Genomic DNA, 21,815 nt, shown 5'->3' with positions numbered 1-21,815 from the left:
CCCCCCCACCACTCATGAACTGTATCTTTATGTGACACTCACCTCTTCTGGTGTCATTGGGTCTTCAAGATCAGATTCCTGCAGAAAGAAAACAAGAGGAAACATTCAGTTTTGACCTCATGTGACCGGTCATTTCTTCATCAAGGGTTCGAGAAATATTTCCAGCTCTTCCACTCCAATGCAAAATCTGTATTTTGGGCCCCCTGCTGGTCGCCATGTGTAGTTTTTTTATACTTACGGGGTAGAGTTTCCACCTCAGACCTCAAGGTCTCTATAATTTGCCCCTCGTTACATGATTTTATGTCGGAGTTCCTCTTTAAGGATAGTGTCAGTAGATGTCTGAGCATCATTATTGCTCCTTCAGCCGGAGTATTAGTGATTTTAGGAAATACAGGCGAAATGTACAATTTGAAAACCTTTTCCTATATAATGAGGGGGCACAGTCCTCTGCTCTGTTGTGTTATCCCCGGACCCCACCCGAATATGCCCTGCTGACCTGCGGAGGGTTTTCAGGATGCTCCTTCTTGGAACGGCAGAAGACTCCTCTTAGTGACGCACAGAACCTCCTGCAGCAACTTTCTGGGGAAAAAAAAAACTTTTTCAAAATTTGAATTACTTTTTACAAAACTCCTTTAAAGGAAAGGAGGAGCCTGGATTTGTACAATAAAGGCGGTTTGGAGCAAAGGGCGACTGCTCTGGAGGTAGCAGAATTCGGGAGCAAATTAATAATTTGTTGCTACTTGGAAATTATTGATTCCCGAACATAAGAACAACTGAAACAATATTTATCTGGCAGCTCTCCGCAAGTCTAGAACATTTCATCCAGCAGCTCTCCACACATCTAAAATATTTTATCCGGCAGCTCTCCACACATCTAGAACATTTCATCCACCAGCTCTCCACACGCCTAGAACATTTCATCCACCAGCTCTCCACACATCTAGAACATTTCATCCACCAGCTCTCCACACGCCTAGAACATTTCATCCAGCAGCTCTCCACACGCCTAGAACATTTCATCCACCAGCTCTCCACACGCCTAGAACATTTCATCCACCAGCTCTCCACACGCCTAGAACATTTCATCCACCAGCTCTCCACACATCTAGAACATTTCATCCACCAGCTCTCCACACATCTAGAACATTTCATCCACCAGCTCTCCACACATCTAGAACATTTCATCCACCAGCTCTCCACACATCTAGAACATTTCATCCACCAGCTCTCCACACGTCTACAACATTTTATCCACCAGCTCTCCACACATCTAGAACATTTCATCCACCAGCTCTCCACACGTCTACAACATTTTATCCGGCAGCTCTCCACACGTCTAGAATATTTTATCTGGTAGCTCTCCACACGCCTAGAACATTTTATCTGGCAGCTCTCCACACATCTAGAACATTTTATCTGGCAGCTCTCCACACATCTAGAACATTTTATCTGGCAGCTCTCCACACATCTAGAACATTTCATCCGGCAGCTCTCCACACACCTAGAACATTATATCCACCAGCTCTCCACACACCTAGAACATTATATCCACCAGCTCTCCACACATCTAGAACATTTTATCCACCAGCTCTCCACACATCTAGAACATTTCATCCACCAGCTCTCCACACATCTAGAACATTTCATCCACCAGCTCTCCAAATATCTAGAACATTTCATCCACCAGCTCTCCACACATCTAGAACATTTTATCCACCAGCTCTCCACACATCTAGAACATTTCATCCACCAGCTCTCCAAATATCTAGAACATTTCATCCACCAGCTCTCCACACATCTAGAACATTTCATCCACCAGCTCTCCACACATCTAGAACATTTTATCCACCAGCTCTCCACACATCTAGAACATTTTATCCAGCAGCTCTCTACACATCTAGAACATTTTATCCGGCAGCTCTCCACATGTCTAGAATATTTCATCCACCAGCTCTCCACACATCTAGAACATTTTATCCGGCAGCTCTCCACACATCTAGAACATTTTATCCGGCAGCTCTCCACACATCTAGAACATTTTATCCGGCAGCTCTCCACACATCTAGAACATTTTATCCGGCAGCTCTCCACACGTCTAGAACATTTCATCCACCAGCTCTCCACACATCTAGAACATTTCATCCACCAGCTCTCCACACGTCTACAACATTTTATCCACCAGCTCTCAACACATCTAGAACATTTCATCCACCAGCTCTCCACACGTCTACAACATTTTATCCGGCAGCTCTCCACACGTCTAGAATATTTTATCTGGTAGCTCTCCACACGCCTAGAACATTTTATCTGGCAGCTCTCCACACATCTAGAACATTTTATCTGGCAGCTCTCCACACATCTAGAACATTTCATCCGGCAGCTCTCCACACACCTAGAACATTATATCCACCAGCTCTCCACACACCTAGAACATTATATCCACCAGCTCTCCACACATCTAGAACATTTTATCCACCAGCTCTCCACACATCTAGAACATTTCATCCACCAGCTCTCCAAATATCTAGAACATTTCATCCACCAGCTCTCCACACATCTAGAACATTTCATCCACCAGCTCTCCAAATATCTAGAACATTTCATCCACCAGCTCTCCACACATCTAGAACATTTCATCCACCAGCTCTCCACACATCTAGAACATTTCATCCACCAGCTCTCCAAATATCTAGAACATTTCATCCACCAGCTCTCCACACATCTAGAACATTTTATCCACCAGCTCTCCACACATCTAGAACATTTCATCCACCAGCTCTCCAAATATCTAGAACATTTCATCCACCAGCTCTCCACACATCTAGAACATTTCATCCACCAGCTCTCCACACATCTAGAACATTTCATCCACCAGCTCTCCACACATCTAGAACATTTTATCCAGCAGCTCTCTACACATCTAGAACATTTTATCCGGCAGCTCTCCACATGTCTAGAATATTTCATCCACCAGCTCTCCACACATCTAGAACATTTTATCCGGCAGCTCTCCACACATCTAGAATATTTTATCCGGCAGCTCTCCACACGTCTAGAACATTTCATCCAGCAGCTCTCCATACATCTAGAACATTTTATCCAGCAGCTCTCCACACATCTAGAACATTATATTTTTTTTATTATTTTACATTTATTTTTTAAAGAAGATGTTCCAGAATTATTTTATGGGCAATACAAGTATGTACTGAAATCAACATGTCAGACGTGGTAAATGGTTCTATCTATCGGGATAATCTGAATTTAGACACTAAACTAGAGGATATGCAACAAATGACTTATAGATGTGGGATGAAGAATCTGCGGAGGGGAAGGTTGTTGTCTCTCTTTTTATTAGTACAATGACCACATCTACCTGTTTCCCCTCAACATAAGCCCTATCCCGAAAAAAAACCCCAACGGGAATTTTTAACCTTTTCAAAGTCTGCTTAAAATATAAGCCCTGCTCGAAAAATAAGCCCTGGTTGCAGTTCAATAAGGAAGCGTTCAAACAGCTAAAAAAGTTAATGAATACTGCACAACTCTTCATCAAATAAAGCAGAGACCCCAAAAAGAAAGTAGACACCCCAAAAATGAAGACAGCCCCCAAAAGAGAGAAAACAACCCCCAAAGAAAGACGACAGCACCCAAAGAGAGAAGAGATCCTAAAAGAGAAGACATCTCCAAAAAAGAGAAGACAGCCCCAAAAAAAGAGAAAACAGTCCCAAAACAGAAAAGACAGCCCCAAAGGAGATAAAAGACAGTTCCAAAAGAGAGACAACAGTCCCAAAAGAGAGAAAAAAAGTACCAGAAGACAGTCCCAAAAGAGAGAAGACAGTCCTAAAAGAGAAACAACGTTCCCAAAAAAGAGAAAATAGTCCCAAAAGAGAGAAAAAAGTCTGAAAAGAGAGACAACAGTCCCAAAAGAGAGAAGACAGTCCCAAAAGACAAAAGAGAGAAACCAGTTCAAAAAGAGAGAAGAAAGTCCCAAAAGAGAAAAAACACCCCCAAAAAAGAAGACAACCTCAAAAGAGAGAAGACAGCCTCAAAAGAGAGAAGACAGCCTCAAAAGAGAGAACAGTCTCAAAAAAGAGAATACAGTTCCAAAAAAGAGAAAACAGTCCCAAAAGAAAGAAGACAGTCCAAAAAAGAGAAAACAGCTCCAAAAGAGAGAAGACAGCCTCAAAAGAGAGAAGACTGTCTCAAAAAAGAGAATACAGTTCCAAAAAAGAGAAAACAGTCCCAAAAGAGAGAAAAAAGTCTGAAAAGAGAGACAACAGTCCCAAAAGAGAGAAGACAGTCCCAAAAGACAAAAGAGAGAAACCAGTTCAAAAAGAGAGAAGAAAGTCCCAAAAGAGAAAAAACACCCCCAAAAAAGAAGACAACCTCAAAACAGAGAAGACAGCCTCAAAGGAGAGAAGACAGTCTCAAAAAAGAGAATACAGTTCCAAAAAAGAGAAAACAGTCCCAAAAGAAAGAAGACAGTCAAAAAGAAAGAAGACAGTCCAAAAAAAGAGAAAACAGACACAAAAGAGAGAAGACAGCCCCAAAAGAGAGAAGACAATCCCAAAAGAGAGAGAACAGCCCCCAAATAGAGAAGAGATCCCCAAAAGAGAAGAAATCTCCAAGGGAGAGAAGACAGCCCCAAAGCAATGAAGGCAGCCTCAAATGTGAGAAGACAGTCCCAAAAGAGAGATGAAAATCCCAAATGAGAGAAGACAGCCCCAAAAGAGAGAAAACAGTCCCAAAAGAAAGAAGATAGTCAAAAAGAGAGAAAATAGTCCCAAGAGAGAGAAAACAGTCCCAAAAGAGAGGAGACAGCCCCAAAAGAGAGGAGACAGCTCTAAAAGAGAGGAGACAGCTCCAAAGCAATGAAGGCAGCCTCAAATGAGAGAAGACAGCCCCCCAAAAAGAGAAAACAGCTCCAAAAGAGAGAAGACAGTCCTGAAAGAGAGAACAAAATCCCAAAAAAGAGAAGACAGCCCCAAAAGAAAGACAGCTCCAAAAGAGAGAAAACAACCCCCAGAGAAAGATGACAGCACCCAAAGAGAGAAGAGATCCTAAAAGAGAAGACATCTCCAAAAAAGAGAAGACAGCCCCAAAAAAAGAGAAAACAGTCCCAAAAGAGAAAAGACAGCCCCAAAGGAGATAAAAGACAGTCCCAAAAGAGAGACAACAGTCCCAAAAGAGAGAAAAAAAGTACCAGAAGACAGTCCCAAAAGAGAGAAGACAGTCCTAAAAGAGAAATAACGTTCCCAATAAAGAGAAAACAGTCCCAAAAGAGAGAAAAAAGTCTGAAAAGAGAGACAACAGTCCCAAAAGAGAGAAGACAGTCCCAAAAGACAAAAGAGAGAAACCAGTTCAAAAAGAGAGAAGAAAGTCCCAAAAGAGAAAAAACACCCCCAAAAAAGAAGACAACCTCAAAACAGAGAAGACAGCCTCAAAAGAGAGAAGACAGTCTCAAAAAAGAGAATACAGTTCCAAAAAAGAGAAAACAGTCCCAAAAGAAAGACAGCCCCAAAAGTGAGAAAACAACCCCCAAAGAAAGACGACAGCACCCAAAGAGAGAAGAAATCCTCAAAAGAGAAGACATCTCCAAAAAAGAGAAGACAGCCCCAAAAAAAGAGAAAACAGCTCCAAAAGAGAAAAGACAGCCCCAAGGGAGATAAAAGACAGTCCCAAAAGAGAGACAACAGTCCCAAAAGAGAGACAACAGTTCCAAAAGAGAGAAGACAGTCCCAAAAGAGAGAAAAAAAGTACCAGAAGACAGTCCCAAAAGAGAGAAGACAGTCCTAAAAGAGAAACAACAGTCCCAAAAAAGAGAAAACAGTCCCAAAAGAGAGAAAAAAGTCTGAAAAGAGAGACAACAGTCCCAAAAGAGAGAAGACAGTCCCAAAAGACAAAAGAGAGAAACCAGTTCAAAAAGAGAGAAGAAAGTCCCAAAAGAGAAAAAACACCCCCAAAAAAGAAGACAGCCTCAAAAGAGAGAAGACAGCCTCAAAAGAGAGAAGACAGCCTCAAAAGAGAGAACACAGTCTCAAAAAAGAGAATACAGTTCCAAAAAAGAGAAAACAGTCCCAAAAGAAAGAAGACAGTCAAAAAGAAAGAAGACAGTCCAAAAGAGGGAAAACAGCTCCAAAAAAAGAGAAAACAGCTCCAAAAGAGAGAGAACAGCCCCAAAATAGAGAAGAGATCCCCAAAAGAGAAGAAATTTCCAAGGGAGAGAAGACAGCCCCAAAGCAATGAAGGCAGCCTCAAATGTGAGAAGACAGTCCCAAAAGAGAGATGAAAATCCCAAATGAGAGAAGACAGCCCCAAAAGAGAGAAAACAGTCCCAAAAGAAAGAAGATAGTCAAAAAGAGAGAAAATAGTCCTAAGAGAGAGAAAACAGTCCCAAAAGAGAGGAGACAGCTCTAAAAGAGAGGAGACAGCTCTAAAAGAGAGGAGATAGCTCCAAAGCAATGAAGGCAGCCTCAAATGAGAGAAGACAGCCCCCAAAAAAGAGAAAACAGCTCTAAAAGAGAGAAGACAGTCCTGAAAGAGAGAACAAAATCCCAAAAGAGAGAAGACAGCCCCAAAAGAAAGACAGCCCCAAAAGAGAGACAGCCCCAAAAGAGAGAATACAGTACAAGAGAGAGAAGACAGTCCCAAAAGAGAGAATACAGTCAAAAGAGAGAGAAGACAGTCCCAAAAGAGAGAATACAGTCCCAAGAGAGAGAAGACAGTCCCAAAATAGAGAATACAGTCGCAAAAGAGAGAAGACAGTCCCAAAAGAAAGACAGCCCCAACAGAGAGAATACAGTCAAAAGAGAGAGAAGACAGTCCCAAAAGAGAGAATACAGTCCCAAAAGAGAGAACAGTCCCAAAAGAGAGAAGACAGTCCCAAAAGAGAGAAAATAGTCCCAAGAGAGAGAAAACAGTCCCAAAAGAGAGGAGACAGCTCCAAAAGAGAGGAGACAGCCCCAAAAGAGAGGAGACAGCTCTGAAAGAGAGGAGACAGCTCCAAAGCAATGAAGGCAGCCTCAAATGAGAGAAGACAGCCCCCAAAAAAGAGAAAACAGCTCCAAAAGAGAGAAGACAGCCCAAAAAGAGAGAAGACAGTCCCAAAAGAGAGAAGACAATCCCAAAAGAGAGAGAACAGCCCCCAAATAGAGAAGAGATCCCCAAAAGAGAAGAAATTTCCAAGGGAGAGAAGACAGCCCCAAAGCAATGAAGGCAGCCTCAAATGTGAGAAGACAGTCCCAAAAGAGATGAAAATCCCAAATGGGAGAAGACAGCCCCAAAAGAGAGAAAACAGTCCCAAAAGAGAGGAGACAGCTCTAAAAGAGAGGAGACAGCTCCAAAGCAATGAAGGCAGCCTCAAATGAGAGAAGACAGCCCCCAAAAAAGAGAAAACAGCTCCAAAAGAGAGAAGACAATCCTGAAAGAGAGAACAAAATCCCAAAAGAGAGAAGACAGCCCCAAAAGAAAGACAGCCCCAAAAGAGAGACAGCCCCAAAAGAGAGAATACAGTCCAAGAGAGAGAAGACAGTCCCAAAAGAGAGAATACAGTCAAAAGAGAGAAGACAGTCCCAAAAGAAAGACAGCCCCAAAAGAGAGAATACAGTCAAAAGAGAGAGAAGACAGTCCCAAAAGAGAGAAGACAGTCCCAAAAGAGAGAATACAGTCCCAAAATAGAGAATACAGTCCCAAAAGAGAGAAGACAGTCCCAAAAGAGAGAAGACAGTCCCAAAAGAGAGAAGACAGTCCCAAAAGAGAGAAAATAGTCCCAAGAGAGAGAAAACAGTCCCAAAAGAGAGGAGACAGCTCCAAAAGAGAGGAGACAGCCCCAAAAGAGAGGAGACAGCTCTGAAAGAGAGGAGACAGCTCCAAAGCAATGAAGGCAGCCTCAAATGAGAGAAGACAGCCCCCAAAAAAGAGAAAACAGCTCCAAAAGAGAGAAGACAGTCCTGAAAGAGAGAACAAAATCCCAAAAGAGAGAAGACAGCCCCAAAAGAAAGACAGCCCCAAAAGAGAGAATACAGTCCAAGAGAGAGAAGACAGTCCCAAAAGAGAGAATACAGTCCCAAGAGAGAAAAGACAGTCCCAAAATAGAGAATACAGTCCCAAAAGAGAGAAGACAGTCCCAAAAGAGAGAAGACAGTCCCAAAAGAGAGAAGACAGTCCCAAAAGAGAGAACAAAATCCCAAAAGAGAGAAGACAGCCCCAAAAGAAAGACAGCCCCAAAAGAGAGAATACAGTCCAAGAGAGAGAAGACAGTCCCAAGAGAGAGAAGACAGTCCCAAAATAGAGAATACAGTCCCAAAAGAGAGAAGACAGTCCCAAAAGAGAGAAGACAGTCCCAAGAGAGAGACGACAGTCCCAAAATAGAGAATACAGTCCCAAAAGAGAGAAGACAGTCCCAAAAGAGAGAAGACAGTCCCAAAAGAGAGAAGACAGTCCCAAAAGAGAGAAAACAGCTCCAAAAGAGAGAAGACAGTCCTCAAAGAGAGAACAAAATCCCAAAAGAGAGAAGACAGACCCAAAAGAGAGAATACAGTCAAAAGAGAGAGAAGACAGTCCCAAAAGAGAGAATACAGTCCCAAGAGAGAGAAGACAGCCCCAAAATAGAGAATACAGTCCCAAAAGAGAGAAGACAGTCCCAAAAGAGAGAAGACAGTCCCAAAAGAGAGAAGACAGTCCCAAAAGAGAGAAAACAGCTCCAAAAGAGAGAAGACAGTCCTCAAAGAGAGAACAAAATCCCAAAAGAGAGAAGACAGACCCAAAAGAGAGAATACAGTCAAAAGAGAGAGAAGACAGTCCCAAAAGAGAGAATACAGTCCCAAGAGAGAGAAGACAGTCCCAAAATAGAGAATACAGTCCCAAAAGAGAGAAGACAGTCCCAAATGAGAGAAGACAGTCCCAAAAGAGAGAAAATAGTCCCAAGAGAGAGAAAACAGTCCCAAAAGAGAGGAGACAGCTCCAAAAGAGAGGAGACAGCCCCAAAACAGAGGAGACAGCTCTAAAAGAGAGGAGTCAGCTCCAAAGCAATGAAGGCAGCCTCAAATGAGAGAAGACAGCCCCAAAAAAAGAGAAAACAGCTCCAAAAGAGAGAAGACAGTCCTGAAAGAGAGAACAAAATCCCAAAAGAGAGAAAACAGCCCCAAAAGAAAGACAGCCCCAAAAGAGAGAATACAGTCCAAGAGAGAGAAGACAGTCCCAAAAGAGAGAATACAGTCCAAGAGAGAGAAGACAGTCCCAAAAGAGAGAAAACAGTGCCAAATGAGAGATGACAGTCAAAAAGAGAGAAGACAGCCCCCAAAGAGAGAAGACAGCCACAAAAGAAAGAAGACAGCCCCCCCGCAAAAAAAAATTGCACAGACTCCAAACAGCTACAGTTGTCCAGTGCTAATGGTGGATGGGGTCTCACACAGAGATCTGTGTCGCTGTCAGGTCCCTCGCCGTTGCGCTCTCACACACACAGATCGGGTCCAGTATCCATCCGCTCTCACTAACTCTGTGCCAGTGATACTGTTTCTGGCCAGCAGGGGGAGCGACCTCTGTGGAGCGCAGGGGGACCTGACAGTGATGTAGACCTACAAGTCTCTACATGTGGATACACGTAAGCTACTTTCACACCTCCGGTTTTTGCTCTGCGGCACAATACAGCGCTCTGCAGAAAAACCGCAACCGTTTTTTTTGCCGCCGGTTGCGTTTTTTTTTTGCATAGACTTACATTAGTGCCGTATTGTGCCGCATGGGCTTGCGTTCGGTCCGGTTTTTGCCGCATGCGGCAGATTTAGTCGATGCCGCGGCCGGATGGAACGTTGCCTGCAACGTTTTTTGCTCCGGCAAAAAAAACGCATCGCGCCGCATCCGGCCGCTGTGGCGCATTTTTCAATGCATCCCTATGGAGGCCGGATGCGGTGTTTTCGCCGCATCCGTTGCATAGGTTTCACAGCCGGATTGAGCCGCACTGCTCAAACCGGATGTGTGAAAGTAGCCTTAGCAATACATTGGGAATAGCTGTGTTTCCCCCCAAAATGAACCCTAGCACATTTTTTAGAGCAAGAAATAAAATAAGACCCTGTCTTATTTTCAGGGAAACATGGTAACAAGCACAAGCCTTAAATGTCTATCACCGGTGGACGTACACTTTGGAATGTTGGACTGAAGATTAAAGAGAGTGTCCAGGAATTAAATAAAATGGATCAACAATATAATATCTGTGGGGGTCCAACACCCGCCCCCCACCACCACCAATTAGCTGTTTTCAGATGTAAACAGTAAATACAAAATGGATACAGCCGCACACTAAATGCCATCAATGTATAAGGGAACTCTGGTACTGCATTACTGCTATATGAAAAAATGAGATTTTTAGTTTATGAATTGGCCAATGCATGTAAGCCCGGAAACCAAACGGCAAGGTAAATCTCAATATTCCGGGTCCCTAACTAAAATGCTCCATGTCTGGGCAGCTAGCAAATACAAAATGGATACAGCCGCACTCCGCCCTATAAACCAGGCTGTGTTCACAATCCTTATACCAGGAGTCCTAGCTGCCCAGACATGGAGGTTAGTCCACATAGTGGCATTTCAAGTCAGATTTTTAGTCTAGCTGCCCAGGCATGGATGTTTTTAACCTAGATAGTGGCATTTTCGTTAGGGACCCGGAATATTGAGATTTACCTTGCCGTTTGGTTTCCGGGCTTACATGCATTGGCCAATTCATAAACTAAAAATCTCATTTTTTCATATAGCAGTAATGCAGTACCAGAGTTCCCTTATACATTGATGGCATTTAGTGTGCGGCTGTATCCATTTTGTATTTGCTAGGTTTTTTCAGCTGGCACCTATACACACTTGTAGGATGTGCAGGTCAGTCTTTTGAAATATTTGCAGATGTAAATAGTGACTGGAGTTGGACACAGCCCCTGTAGGGGCCGCTGCTTCTATTCACCTAAGTAGGAGCTGAGCTGCAGTACCTCAGAGCGGCCTCTACACACTGATTGGCGCTGTGCACTGCTTAAACGGAGCTGTAACCAGCTGATTGGTTGGGGTGACGGGCGTAGGACCCCACTCATCTGATATTGATGATCTAACCTTTAAATAATCAATATTATATTTGTATTTCAATTTGTTGCTTTTTTATTATAATCAACATTTTAAGAGATAAATAGTTGGATACAATGTTGCTCATCTTGTACCCATCACAATCCGCTGCAGCAGACAACTCAGCTGCAAGTAAACCTAGTAAGGTGCCTGATGGAGACTCTCCATCAGGCTCTTTACCATTTCCAAGTCACTAAACAAGCAGCATCAGCAACTTCTTCTCTTCTCAATACTTGGGGGCTTGTTTTCTGCTTGTATCTCATCCTCAAGGAGCAAAGTCATGATAGGGTCAGATGTAAGTTGATCCCCGGGTAGGAGAAGCACCGGCCACCTCCAAGCTCTGAGCTGTAAAGATTTTTCATCTAGTTATCCAGCTCCTCAATTATTGGCCTCAATGAGAAGAACATAACCTTAAATGCCCATTACACACCAGAAAGAACCCCATAGAAGTGAATGGAATCCACCAAAATCTGCAAAGAATAAACAAGGCAGAGGGCATGGGGTGCGGGGTGCGAGGTGCAGGGTGCGGGGTGTGGGGTGCAGGGTGTGAGGTGCGGGGTGTGGGGTGCAGGGTGTGGGGTGCAGGGTGTGAGGTGAAGAGTGTGGGGTGTGGGGTGTGAGGTGCAAGGTGTGGGGTGCGGGTTTACCTGGCTCCGGCGGAGTGGAGGGCGCCTCTGCAGAATTATTTGGGGTGATGGGGCCGTTGCATTCCTCGATGGGCTGTAAGAAATGACAGACACAGAGGGTGTGAATACTTTTTTTGGCTCCACCACCTGCCTCTTATCTGGATTTTCATCCTGGCTCTGATCTCCGTTCTATAATCAGCGGCTGATGGAGATGTAGAAACACACAATGACGATGATGAGATTCGGATGCGGTCCCTCGGTCAGGTCCATGTCCGTCCCTGCAGCTGGAGCCTCTCACACATTCCCTGACTATTTGTGTCCCTCTCATCTCTTATAGTGGATCCTTATCTTTGAGGGGCCGCCACGTGTCCATCAATGTGCACCCAACAAGGCGGCTTATAAAGCTGCCACAAAACACTGTAACACACAGCAAGACGTAGATATTGATATCTGTCCTTAGGATAGATCAGTGGGGGTCCGACACCCATCACCACACCGTCAGCTGTCTGCAGCTCCTGCAGTGGCTGAATAGCACAGCGCCACACTTTGGTCAGTGGTCGTTCTCGGTACTGCAACTCAGCTAATATTGATGTGAATATCATCTGAGCTGCAGTACCTGGAACAGCCACTACATGCCCTGTATTGTTTCTGTACACCGTGTACAAAGGGATGCCACTAGGAAAAAAGCAAAAATTTCACTTACCCTCCCCAACTCCCTCTCTGAGCTGCGATGCATTTCCACTGGATGTGCACCCTCCGACGCACATCCAGCTGAAGCAAGGCTGGTGATGGTCCTGCTCCTGTCTTCAGCTCACAGAGTGCTTACTGGCATCCGCGTCCTCTCCACCTTCGCGGCTCTGCCTTGTTTGCCTGCAGCAGTGTGATGAGGTTGCAGAGTGATGACCTCATCACGCTGCTGCACACTGGACCACGGGCTGATGCGCCTGCACCCTGCTCAGTCCCACTGATCTTACCTCCGGCACATGGCTAATTTGCATGCGATGCCTGTGAAGCGCTTCACCTGCAACTTAGCGATGTGTTGTAGCTGAAGCGACACTGACAGACCCCGCTGCTATGGCTGTGACTGGGGCCTGGTGAAGAGGGGGTCCTGACCCAGGGTTTAATAAAGCTAAGTAATTACCCCGTGCCCGGCCGGGCCCCCCTCTTCACCGGGCCCCATACACCAGCCATGGTGGTGATGGCCTGATGGTGACCCTGGTTGCACATGTTGCAAGTTGCAAACAGCTGCTCTCTGGGATTGCTGGCTTTCAGATTTTCACCAATCTGATATTTTTGCCCCATTTTAAAGATAGCTAAATTCTGGAAAATCCCTTTAAGTGAAAAAGATTTTCTAATTTACAATTAAAGGTGATATCTCAACACCAATTGTGCCTTATTAAGGCACAGAACCCCTCGATTGGCCCGAAAAATAGCGGCTCTGCTTGAGATTTACCCGGACAATCCTTGTATTACAAGGTTGACCATTTATTTAATCTTCCAGCATGTAATACCTTATCTCCCCTGTAGTGGCCGCTCTGTTCTTAGCCTCTACCGGAAGTTACAACAGAACTATAGAGACCTCCTTCTAAGTTGATTGGGTCTTTTTGGTGTTGGTGGTTCCTGTTGTGCAATGGATCCAGTTGTGACCATTGTGTAAACTCAACCTAATGTTCAGTGTTGAATTGCAAAAAATCCCAAACAGTTTGAGTTGCCGTTACCGAATTGCTTTCAGCTTCTTTACGCCAAGTCTGACATTTCTACCATGAAGTCTAGGACAGAATGTGGAAGGTGAAGTCCACATGTTGACCTGAAAGATGAGACATCACATCTACGTCTTCTACGGTTTATCGTAGACCACCAACGTCTCCACAAATGGGCAAAAAGTGCGCGACCGAGTGTCCAAAACATGGTCAGAGATACCCAACATGTAGAATCCACAGAGAAGGGTCCTCCATGCATGGAATGGGTAAAACCATGTCACCGAACTCCTGCTACAGATTGGTCTCTATAAACCGTCTACGACCCTGAGGATCCTACAGTCTCATTTTATTCTCGATGTTGCTCTTCCTCAATATTATAAAGCTCCGATTGAACCTTTGGTCAATGGTCCGTGAATCAGCTCATCGGTCATCACCTGTTTTGTAAATCCCTTCCATACAATGTTCTCCTTATTCCTTCCTTCTCACCTCTTTCTTCTCCTCTTCCTCGGCACCACCTTCCTCTTCATCTACATATCGGAAGGAATCTCGTTTGCCCCCGGGCCCGGCTGTCCTCTGCCCTTTGTAGGGGGGTGAAGACATTCGGAGTCGTCTCTCCTTACTTAGGACTCTGTCCAGTAAATCCGCAATCTCTGATCGTTCAATCGCCCCCAGAAGAACCATACAATCTGCAAGAGGGAAATATAATACAGGAATCTGCATGGAGAGGTCTCTGCAGCAAGGACTCTGTCCCCAGGTCCAACCCTACATTAGGGGCTACCTTCTTCCATATTAGTTATATACCTACAATCATAACCTAACTATACCCCCATATATATGTAGCTTCCCATAAATTTGGCAGTGTTATAGGGTGATGCCCCCTCCACACCCTACAGTACAAGCTCGCTATGCAGCTCATAGAGAAGAGGCAACCAATGTTTAGGAAAATGCCCCCAATGGCATTAGCACATCTCCTTGCTATTGTAAAAAAATGTTGTGGAGTCCCCCCTATTTTTCATAACCAGTCAAGGTAAAGCAGACAGCTGGGGGCTGCTATTATCAGGCTGGGAAGGTACGTAGTTATTTGGCCTTTCCAAGCCTGAAAATAGTAGCCTGCAGCCACCACAGAACTGGTGCATACAATAGATGTGCCTCTAATAACCATCCAATAGCCATGGACCTTCCCAGCCTGATAATACCAGCCCCCAGCTGTCTACTTTACCTTGGCTGGTTCGCTGGTTCTGAAAAAAGGGGGGGGACTCCACGCCATATTTTTTTTTTAGTCCATGTGCTATCTAGTCTGAGCCTCGAACATCCAGTATTTACCGTGGTAGTGCTCGTTCATCACTAGTTACGAGTACTGAGCACCTGAGCATGGTAGTGCCCGCTCATCACTAGTTACGAGTACTGAGTACCCGAGCATGGTAGTGCCCGCTCATCACTAGTTACGAGTACTGAGCACCTGAGCATGGTAGTGCCCGCTCATCACTAGTTACCAGTACTGAGCACCCGAGTATGGTAGTGCCTGCTCATCACTAGTTACGAGTACTGAGCACCTGAGCATGGTAGTGCCCGCTTATCACTAGTTACGAGTACTGAGCACCCGAGCATGGTAGTGCCCGCTCATCACTAGTTACAAGTACTGAGCACCCGAGCATGGTAGTGCCCGCTCATCACTAGTTACCAGTACCGAGCACCTGAGCATGGTAGTGCCCGCTTATCACTAGTTACGAGTACTGAGCACCCGAGCATGGTAGTGCCCGCTCATCACTAGTTACCAGTACCGAGCACCTGAGCATGGTAGTGCCCACTTATCACTAGTTACGAGTACTGAGCACCCGAGCATGGTAGTGCCCGCTCATCACTAGTTACCAGTACTGAGCACCCGAGCATGGTAGTGCTCACTCATCACTAGTTACCAGTACTGAGCACCCGAGCATGGTAGTGCCCGCTCATCACTAGTTACCAGTACTGAGCACCTGAGCATGGTAGTGCCCGCTCATTACTAGTTACCAGTACTGAGCACCTGAGCATGGTAGTGCCCGCTCATCACTAGTTACGAGTACAGAACACCCGAGCATGGTAGTGCCCGCTCATCACTAGTTACCAGTACTGAGCACCCGAGCATGGTAGTGCCCGCTCATCACTAGTTACCAGTACTGAGCACCTGAGCATGGTAGTGCTCGCTCATCACTAGTTACCAGTACAGAGCACCCGAGCATGGTAGTGCCCGCTCATCACTAGTTACCAGTACTGAGCACCCGAGCATGGTAGTGCCCGCTCATCACTAGTTACCAGTACTGAGCACCTGAGCATGGTAGTGCTCGCTCATCACTAGTTACCAGTACAGAGCACCCGAGCATGGTAGTGCCCGCTCATCACTAGTTACGAGTACAGAACACCCGAGCATGGTAGTGCTCACACATCACTACCCGTGATATATTCCCTTTAACAAACTTTTTTGGGGGGAGGTTTTGATTAATCAGTTGTCTTACCACTGGACTCCACTAGGGGCAGCGTTTTGTGAGAACAGGTCTTCAGGACATTGAGAAGATCTTTGTAAGTGCAGTGAGAAGACACGTAACGAATTTCCCTCACCATGATGTCCTCCACGAAAATGTTGTATTTACTGACAGAATAAAAAACATAAACAAATATTTAGAATAAATGTCAAAAATTATCTTTTTAATAAACAAAATGTAAATTCCCTTTAAGAGTTGTTAAAAAATGTGTCTATCCCTTTGCAAAGGATTGTCAAAAATCCACTTGTGACTTTTAGGATCGCTACTTCCAATAGGTGGCGCTGTGCTAGAGTTTGTCTCCTTTACTGGAGAGACAATTTGAATATTTCCCAGAGGGGCATTGCAGCTATAAGTCCCCTTACCTGGCAGCCAGACTGGCTTGCAAAGTCTCCTTAAGGAGAATAGTGTTCCCCCGTGGAATTTTAGGGGCATTGCAGCTATAAGTCCCCTTACCTGGCAGCCAGACTGGCTTGCAAAGTCTCCTTAAGGAGAATAGTGTTCCCCCGTGGTCCCCACATAGCTTTCTCATGAGCCAGATCAGACACCCCCATACTTTGCACTGACGAGGGGCAAGCACCCCGAAACACCGTGTCTGCAAATTGGGATTCTGATCTGGCTTATATATCCTGAGTCATATTGCAAAGGATTGTCAAAAATCCACTTGTGACTTTTAGGATCGCTACTTCCAATAGGTGGCGCTGTGCTAGAGTTTGTCTCCTTTACTGGAGAGACAATTTGAATATTTCCCAGAGGGGCATTGCAGCTATAAGTCCCCTTACCTGGCAGCCAGACTGGCTTGCAAAGTCTCCTTAAGGAGAATAGTGTTCCCCCGTGGAATTTTAGGGGCATTGCAGCTATAAGTCCCCTTACCTGGCAGCCAGACTGGCTTGCAAAGTCTCCTTAAGGAGAATAGTGTTCCCCCGTGGTCCCCACATAGCTTTCTCATGAGCCAGATCAGACACCCCCATACTTTGCACTGACGAGGGGCAAGCACCCCGAAACACCGTGTCTGCAAATTGGGATTCTGATCTGGCTTATATATCCTGAGTCATATTGCAAAGGATTGTCAAAAATCCACTTGTGACTTTTAGGATCGCTACTTCCAATAGGTGGCGCTGTGCTAGAGTTTGTCTCCTTTACTGGAGAGACAATTTGAATATTTCCCAGAGGGGCATTGCAGCTATAAGTCCCCTTACCTGGCAGCCAGACTGGCTTGCAAAGTCTCCTTAAGGAGAATAGTGTTCCCCCGTGGAATTTTAGGGGCATTGCAGCTATAAGTCCCCTTACCTGGCAGCCAGACTGGCTTGCAAAGTCTCCTTAAGGAGAATAGTGTTCCCCCGTGGTCCCCACATAGCTTTCTCATGAGCCAGATCAGACACCCCCATACTTTGCACTGACGAGGGGCAAGCACCCCGAAACACCGTGTCTGCAAATTGGGATTCTGATCTGGCTTATATATCCTGAGTCATATTGCAAAGGATTGTCAAAAATCCACTTGTGACTTTTAGGATCGCTACTTCCAATAGGTGGCGCTGTGCTAGAGTTTGTCTCCTTTACTGGAGAGACAATTTGAATCTATCCCTTTAAGATTTTTGCAAGTCGACAAACCCACCGGCGTTTCCTGACATGATCACAATCTGCCAGAAGATCCCCGTGCGTATTTATAGACACAGATAAAATAAATCCTCGGAGCGGCGCGGGAGCCCCCGGGAATCATCTAATTATCAGACGCGAGTCCCTACGAGACGCAGCCGCAGAAAAACTACTTTCTAGAGAAGCCAACGAGGCGGCTGATATAACGGGCGGCGGAGACATCGCATGATTGCCGCATTCTGCAGCCGTGACCTTGATGTGCAGTAAATGATACGTGCCGCTGTTATGGGGGCATTGTAGTCATTAGCACCCTCTGATTGAAATGGGGGTCTTCTGACCTCATGGTGGATGGTCTCACATATGGGGGTACTGTGATTATTATCATGACCGCTGTGAGGTACTGTCTCTTTAATGGGGGTCCATGACTGTCATTGTTATGGGGGCACCATAGATGTCATTATTTTGGGAGTCACTGAGTCTATTATTATAAATGAAATTAAAATATGTTAATAAAAAAAACCCTATAATTGCAAACTTACCGTAATTTTAAAAAAGGCTTATTTATGTATAACTCCCCTGCCCCCCCCCCCCCCCCCCCCCGCCGCAAAATCATGGCCTGTATTATAAGGGCATGTGCGCATACTTAGTTTTTAATGCACCTTGTGGCAGAAAAATGCACCAAACAACACAAGTTTTTTGGTGTTGGTGCATCTTTTGGTGCGTTTGGTGTGTTTTTTGGTGCACTTTTTTGCCATGCATTTTTGGTGCTTTTTTTGCTACGCTTTTCATGCTATGCATGTTTTGGTGCTTTTTTTGCTGCGCTTTTTTTGCCATGCATTTTCTGGTGCTTTTTTTGCTACGCTTTTTTTGCTATGCATGTTTTGGTGCTTTTTTTTGCTGCGCTTTTTTTGCTATGCATTTTTTGGTGCTTTTTTTGCCATGCATTTTTTGGTGTTTTTTTTGCTGCTTTTTTTTTGTCATACATTTTTTGGTGCTTTTTTTGCTACGCTTTTTTTGCATGCATTTTTTGTGCTTTTTTTGCTATGCTTTTTTTGATGCTTTTTATGCTGCGCTTTTTTTGGCCATGCATTTTTTTGTGCTTTTTTTGCTATGCTTTTTTTGCTATGTATGTTTTGCTGCGCTTTTTTGCCATCCATTTTTTGGTGCGCTTTTTTTGCCATGCATTTTTTGGTGCTTTTTTTGCTGCTTTTTTTTTTTGCCCTACATTTTATAGTGCTTTTTTTGTTGCACATTTTTTGCCATGCATTTTTTAGTGCTTTTTTTGCTACACTTTTTTTGCTATGCATGTTTGGTGCTTTTTTTGCTGCGCTTTTTTTGCTATGCATTTTTTGGTGCGCTTTTTTTGCCATACATTTTTTGATGCTTTTTTGCCATGCATTTTTTTGTGCTTTTTTTCCTACGCTTTTTTTGCCATGCATTTTTTGGTGATTTTTTTTCGCTGCACTTTTTTTGACATGCATTTTTTGCTTTTTTTGCTACGCTTTTTTTGCTATGCATGTTGTGGTGCTTTTTTTTGCTATGCATTTTATGGTGCGCTTTTTTTGCCATGCATTTTTTGGTGCTTTTTTTGCCATACATTTTTTGGTGCTTTTTTTTTGCTGCGCTTTCTTTGCCATGCATTTTTTTGGTGCTTTTTTTGGCTGCGCTTTTTTTTACTATGTATTTTTTTTAAAGAAATCAATGTTTGGACGGGCTACAAACTGCAGGAAAAAAAAACGCACCAACAATTGCTATGCTGCTTCTTTTTCCTGCACCCAAATCTGCAAGGAAGAAAGGAGCAAAGTGCGCACAGCACTTCAGAATTCTCATAGACTTTGCTGGGATAAGGATAAACATGCAGATTTGTGCCACAATCTGCACTAAAACGGCACAAAAAAATGCATCAATAACTGCACTGTGCGCACAGGGCCTAAAACTATTTTCTCATTTATCCTGCAAAATGAAAACCATTAAAAAAAAGGCAGATTTTGCCAGAACTCCTTTTTTGTTCATCTCACCTCATAAAAAAATGAAATAAAAAGTCAGCAAAAAGTCGTACATAAAGAAAAACTCCTTACACAAAAAAAGCGATCTCTCACAGAAAAATGTAACCAAATCTTACAAAAAAAAACATAAAAAAGTGATTTTCTTATAGAAAAAGTAGTAAAACATAAAAAAAAACAATATAAATTGGGCATCATAACAGTATAACTCGCAGAATTAGGCGAAAATGTCAATTATACCATACAGAGAACTCTGAAAATTATTCCAGATTTTTGGGATTTTTTTGTCCTGTTTTAATGGGAAAGGGTGACAGGTGTCTTGACTATGTTTGCATCGTCTGAGGGTCAGAGGGCACTGGTAATTGCACTATTGTCTTCATACTTTGTTAATGAAGACATCCCAAATTAAACCACACTGATCCACGGAAGGGACAAATAAACCAATGTGGAAACACTAGAGCATGGGAGAACTGGGAGATGTGATTTGAGAAGAATGCAGAATTAGGATTTCAGCTCTGGAGTACATCACAGGATCCGTAATTGACTATTAATACAAGCTGTAAACCACAAAGTTTAAATTCTACCCCTATAAGTCATGCACTAATTCATATATACAGGATATATGTCGCACCTGACGTGACATCCGGATAAGTCGGGTAAGTACGGCAACTTCTTGGTCTGGATTATGGAATCGTAAAGACTGGGCTGAAGATTCTGAGCGACCACATTCGCCATGATGACGGAGATGAGCATGGGGAGGATGTGAGAGATCTGCCCCGTCAGCTCGAAACAGATGACAGCGGTGGAGACGGTGTGTGTGACAGCCCCCGTGAGTGCGGCCGCCCCTAAGAGACAAGAAGGCGACATGTAACAATGTATCACTGATCGGGCGGAATGTTCTATAGAAAAGTCACAGCCAAGAAATGTATCTATCCACATGTGCAGCCCTGATCCTACTACACAGAGCCGCCAATCAGAATCCACAGACCGGCTGCTCCGCAGGGGCCGGACCCTGACAACTGCTCAGTGTTAGAGGAGAGAGAATGGTTGTCAGTAAAATCATATTATAGTTTAGATTTCTGATATTTGATTTGTTGATCTCATTAGCATCTAAATGTAAAACTGAATTACAGGATCTGTAACCAAATCTGCAACAACGAAATGTCACACACAGATGCTGGAAACTACTGATAGATAGATAAATAGATAGATAGAGGGATAGATAGATGGATAGATAGATAGATAGATAGATAGATAGATAGATAGATAGATAGAGGGATAGATAGATGGATAGATAGATAGATAGATAGATAGATAGATAGATAGATAGAGGGATAGATAGATAGAGGGATGGATAGATAGAGGGATAGATAGATATATAGATAGATAGATAGATAGAGGGATAGATAGATAGATAGATAGAGGGATAGATAGATAGATAGATAGATAGATAGATAGATAGATAGAGGGATAGATATATAGATAGATAGAGGGATAGATAGATAGATAGATAATAAATAGATAGATAGAGGGATAGATACAGTTAGGTCCAGAAATATTTGGACAGTGACACAATTTTGGCGAGTTGGGCTCTGCATGCCACCACATTGGATTTGAAATGAAACCTCTACAACAGAATTCAAGTGCAGATTGTAACGTTTAATTTGAAGGTTTGAACAAAAATATCTGATAGAAATTGTAGGAATTGTACACATTTCTTTACAAACACTCCACATTTTAGGAGGTCAAAAGTAATTGGACAAATAAACCAAACCCAAAACAAAATATTTTTATTTTCAATATTTTGTTGCGAATCCTTTGGAGGCAATCACTGCCTTAAGTCTGGAACCCATGGACATCACCAAACGCTGGGTTTCCTCCTTCTTAATGCTTTGCCAGGCCTTTACAGCCGCAGCCTTCAGGTCTTGCTTGTTTGTGGGTCTTTCCGTCTTAAGTCTGGATTTGAGCAAGTGAAATGCATGCTCAATTGGGTTAAGATCTGGTGAGTGACTTGGCCATTGCAGAATGTTCCACTTTTTTGCACTCATGAACTCCTGGGTAGCTTTGGCTGTATGCTTGGGGTCATTGTCCATCTGTACTATGAAGCGCCGTCCGATCAACTTTGCGGCATTTGGCTGAATCTGGGCTGAAACTATATCCCGGTACACTTCAGAATTCATCCGGCTACTCTTGTCTGCTGTTATGTCATCAATAAACACAAGTGACCCAGTGCCATTGAAAGCCATGCATGCCCATGCCATCACGTTGCCTCCACCATGTTTT

At 44.0% G+C, this 21,815-nt stretch overlaps 1 protein-coding gene across 1 annotated transcript in view; it reads right to left on the bottom strand.

The window, feature by feature from the left end:
• LOC142289433 (chloride channel protein 1-like) overlaps positions 1-20,372 on the bottom strand; it is a gene marked incomplete at its 3' end in the record, with an annotated part of 32,225 nt that extends 11,853 nt beyond the window's left edge. Inside the window, exons 1-6 of the mRNA XM_075333591.1 lie at positions 20,164-20,372; positions 15,910-16,043; positions 13,904-14,103; positions 11,739-11,811; positions 497-579; positions 43-78 (exon numbers count right to left, since the gene is read on the bottom strand). Coding sequence (XP_075189706.1) covers positions 43-78; positions 497-579; positions 11,739-11,811; positions 13,904-14,103; positions 15,910-16,043; positions 20,164-20,285 — 648 coding nt within the window. The remainder of the gene's footprint in view (positions 1-42; positions 79-496; positions 580-11,738; positions 11,812-13,903; positions 14,104-15,909; positions 16,044-20,163) is intronic.
• Between the last annotated feature and the right edge of the window lie 1,443 nt (positions 20,373-21,815).

The sequence above is a fragment of the Anomaloglossus baeobatrachus genome, unplaced genomic scaffold, assembly GCF_048569485.1.
Source record: "Anomaloglossus baeobatrachus isolate aAnoBae1 unplaced genomic scaffold, aAnoBae1.hap1 Scaffold_931, whole genome shotgun sequence".
Taxonomy (NCBI): Eukaryota; Metazoa; Chordata; class Amphibia; order Anura; family Aromobatidae; genus Anomaloglossus; species Anomaloglossus baeobatrachus.
Note: the sequence above shows the minus strand (reverse complement) of the source record. Positions and strands in the feature narration are given on the sequence as shown.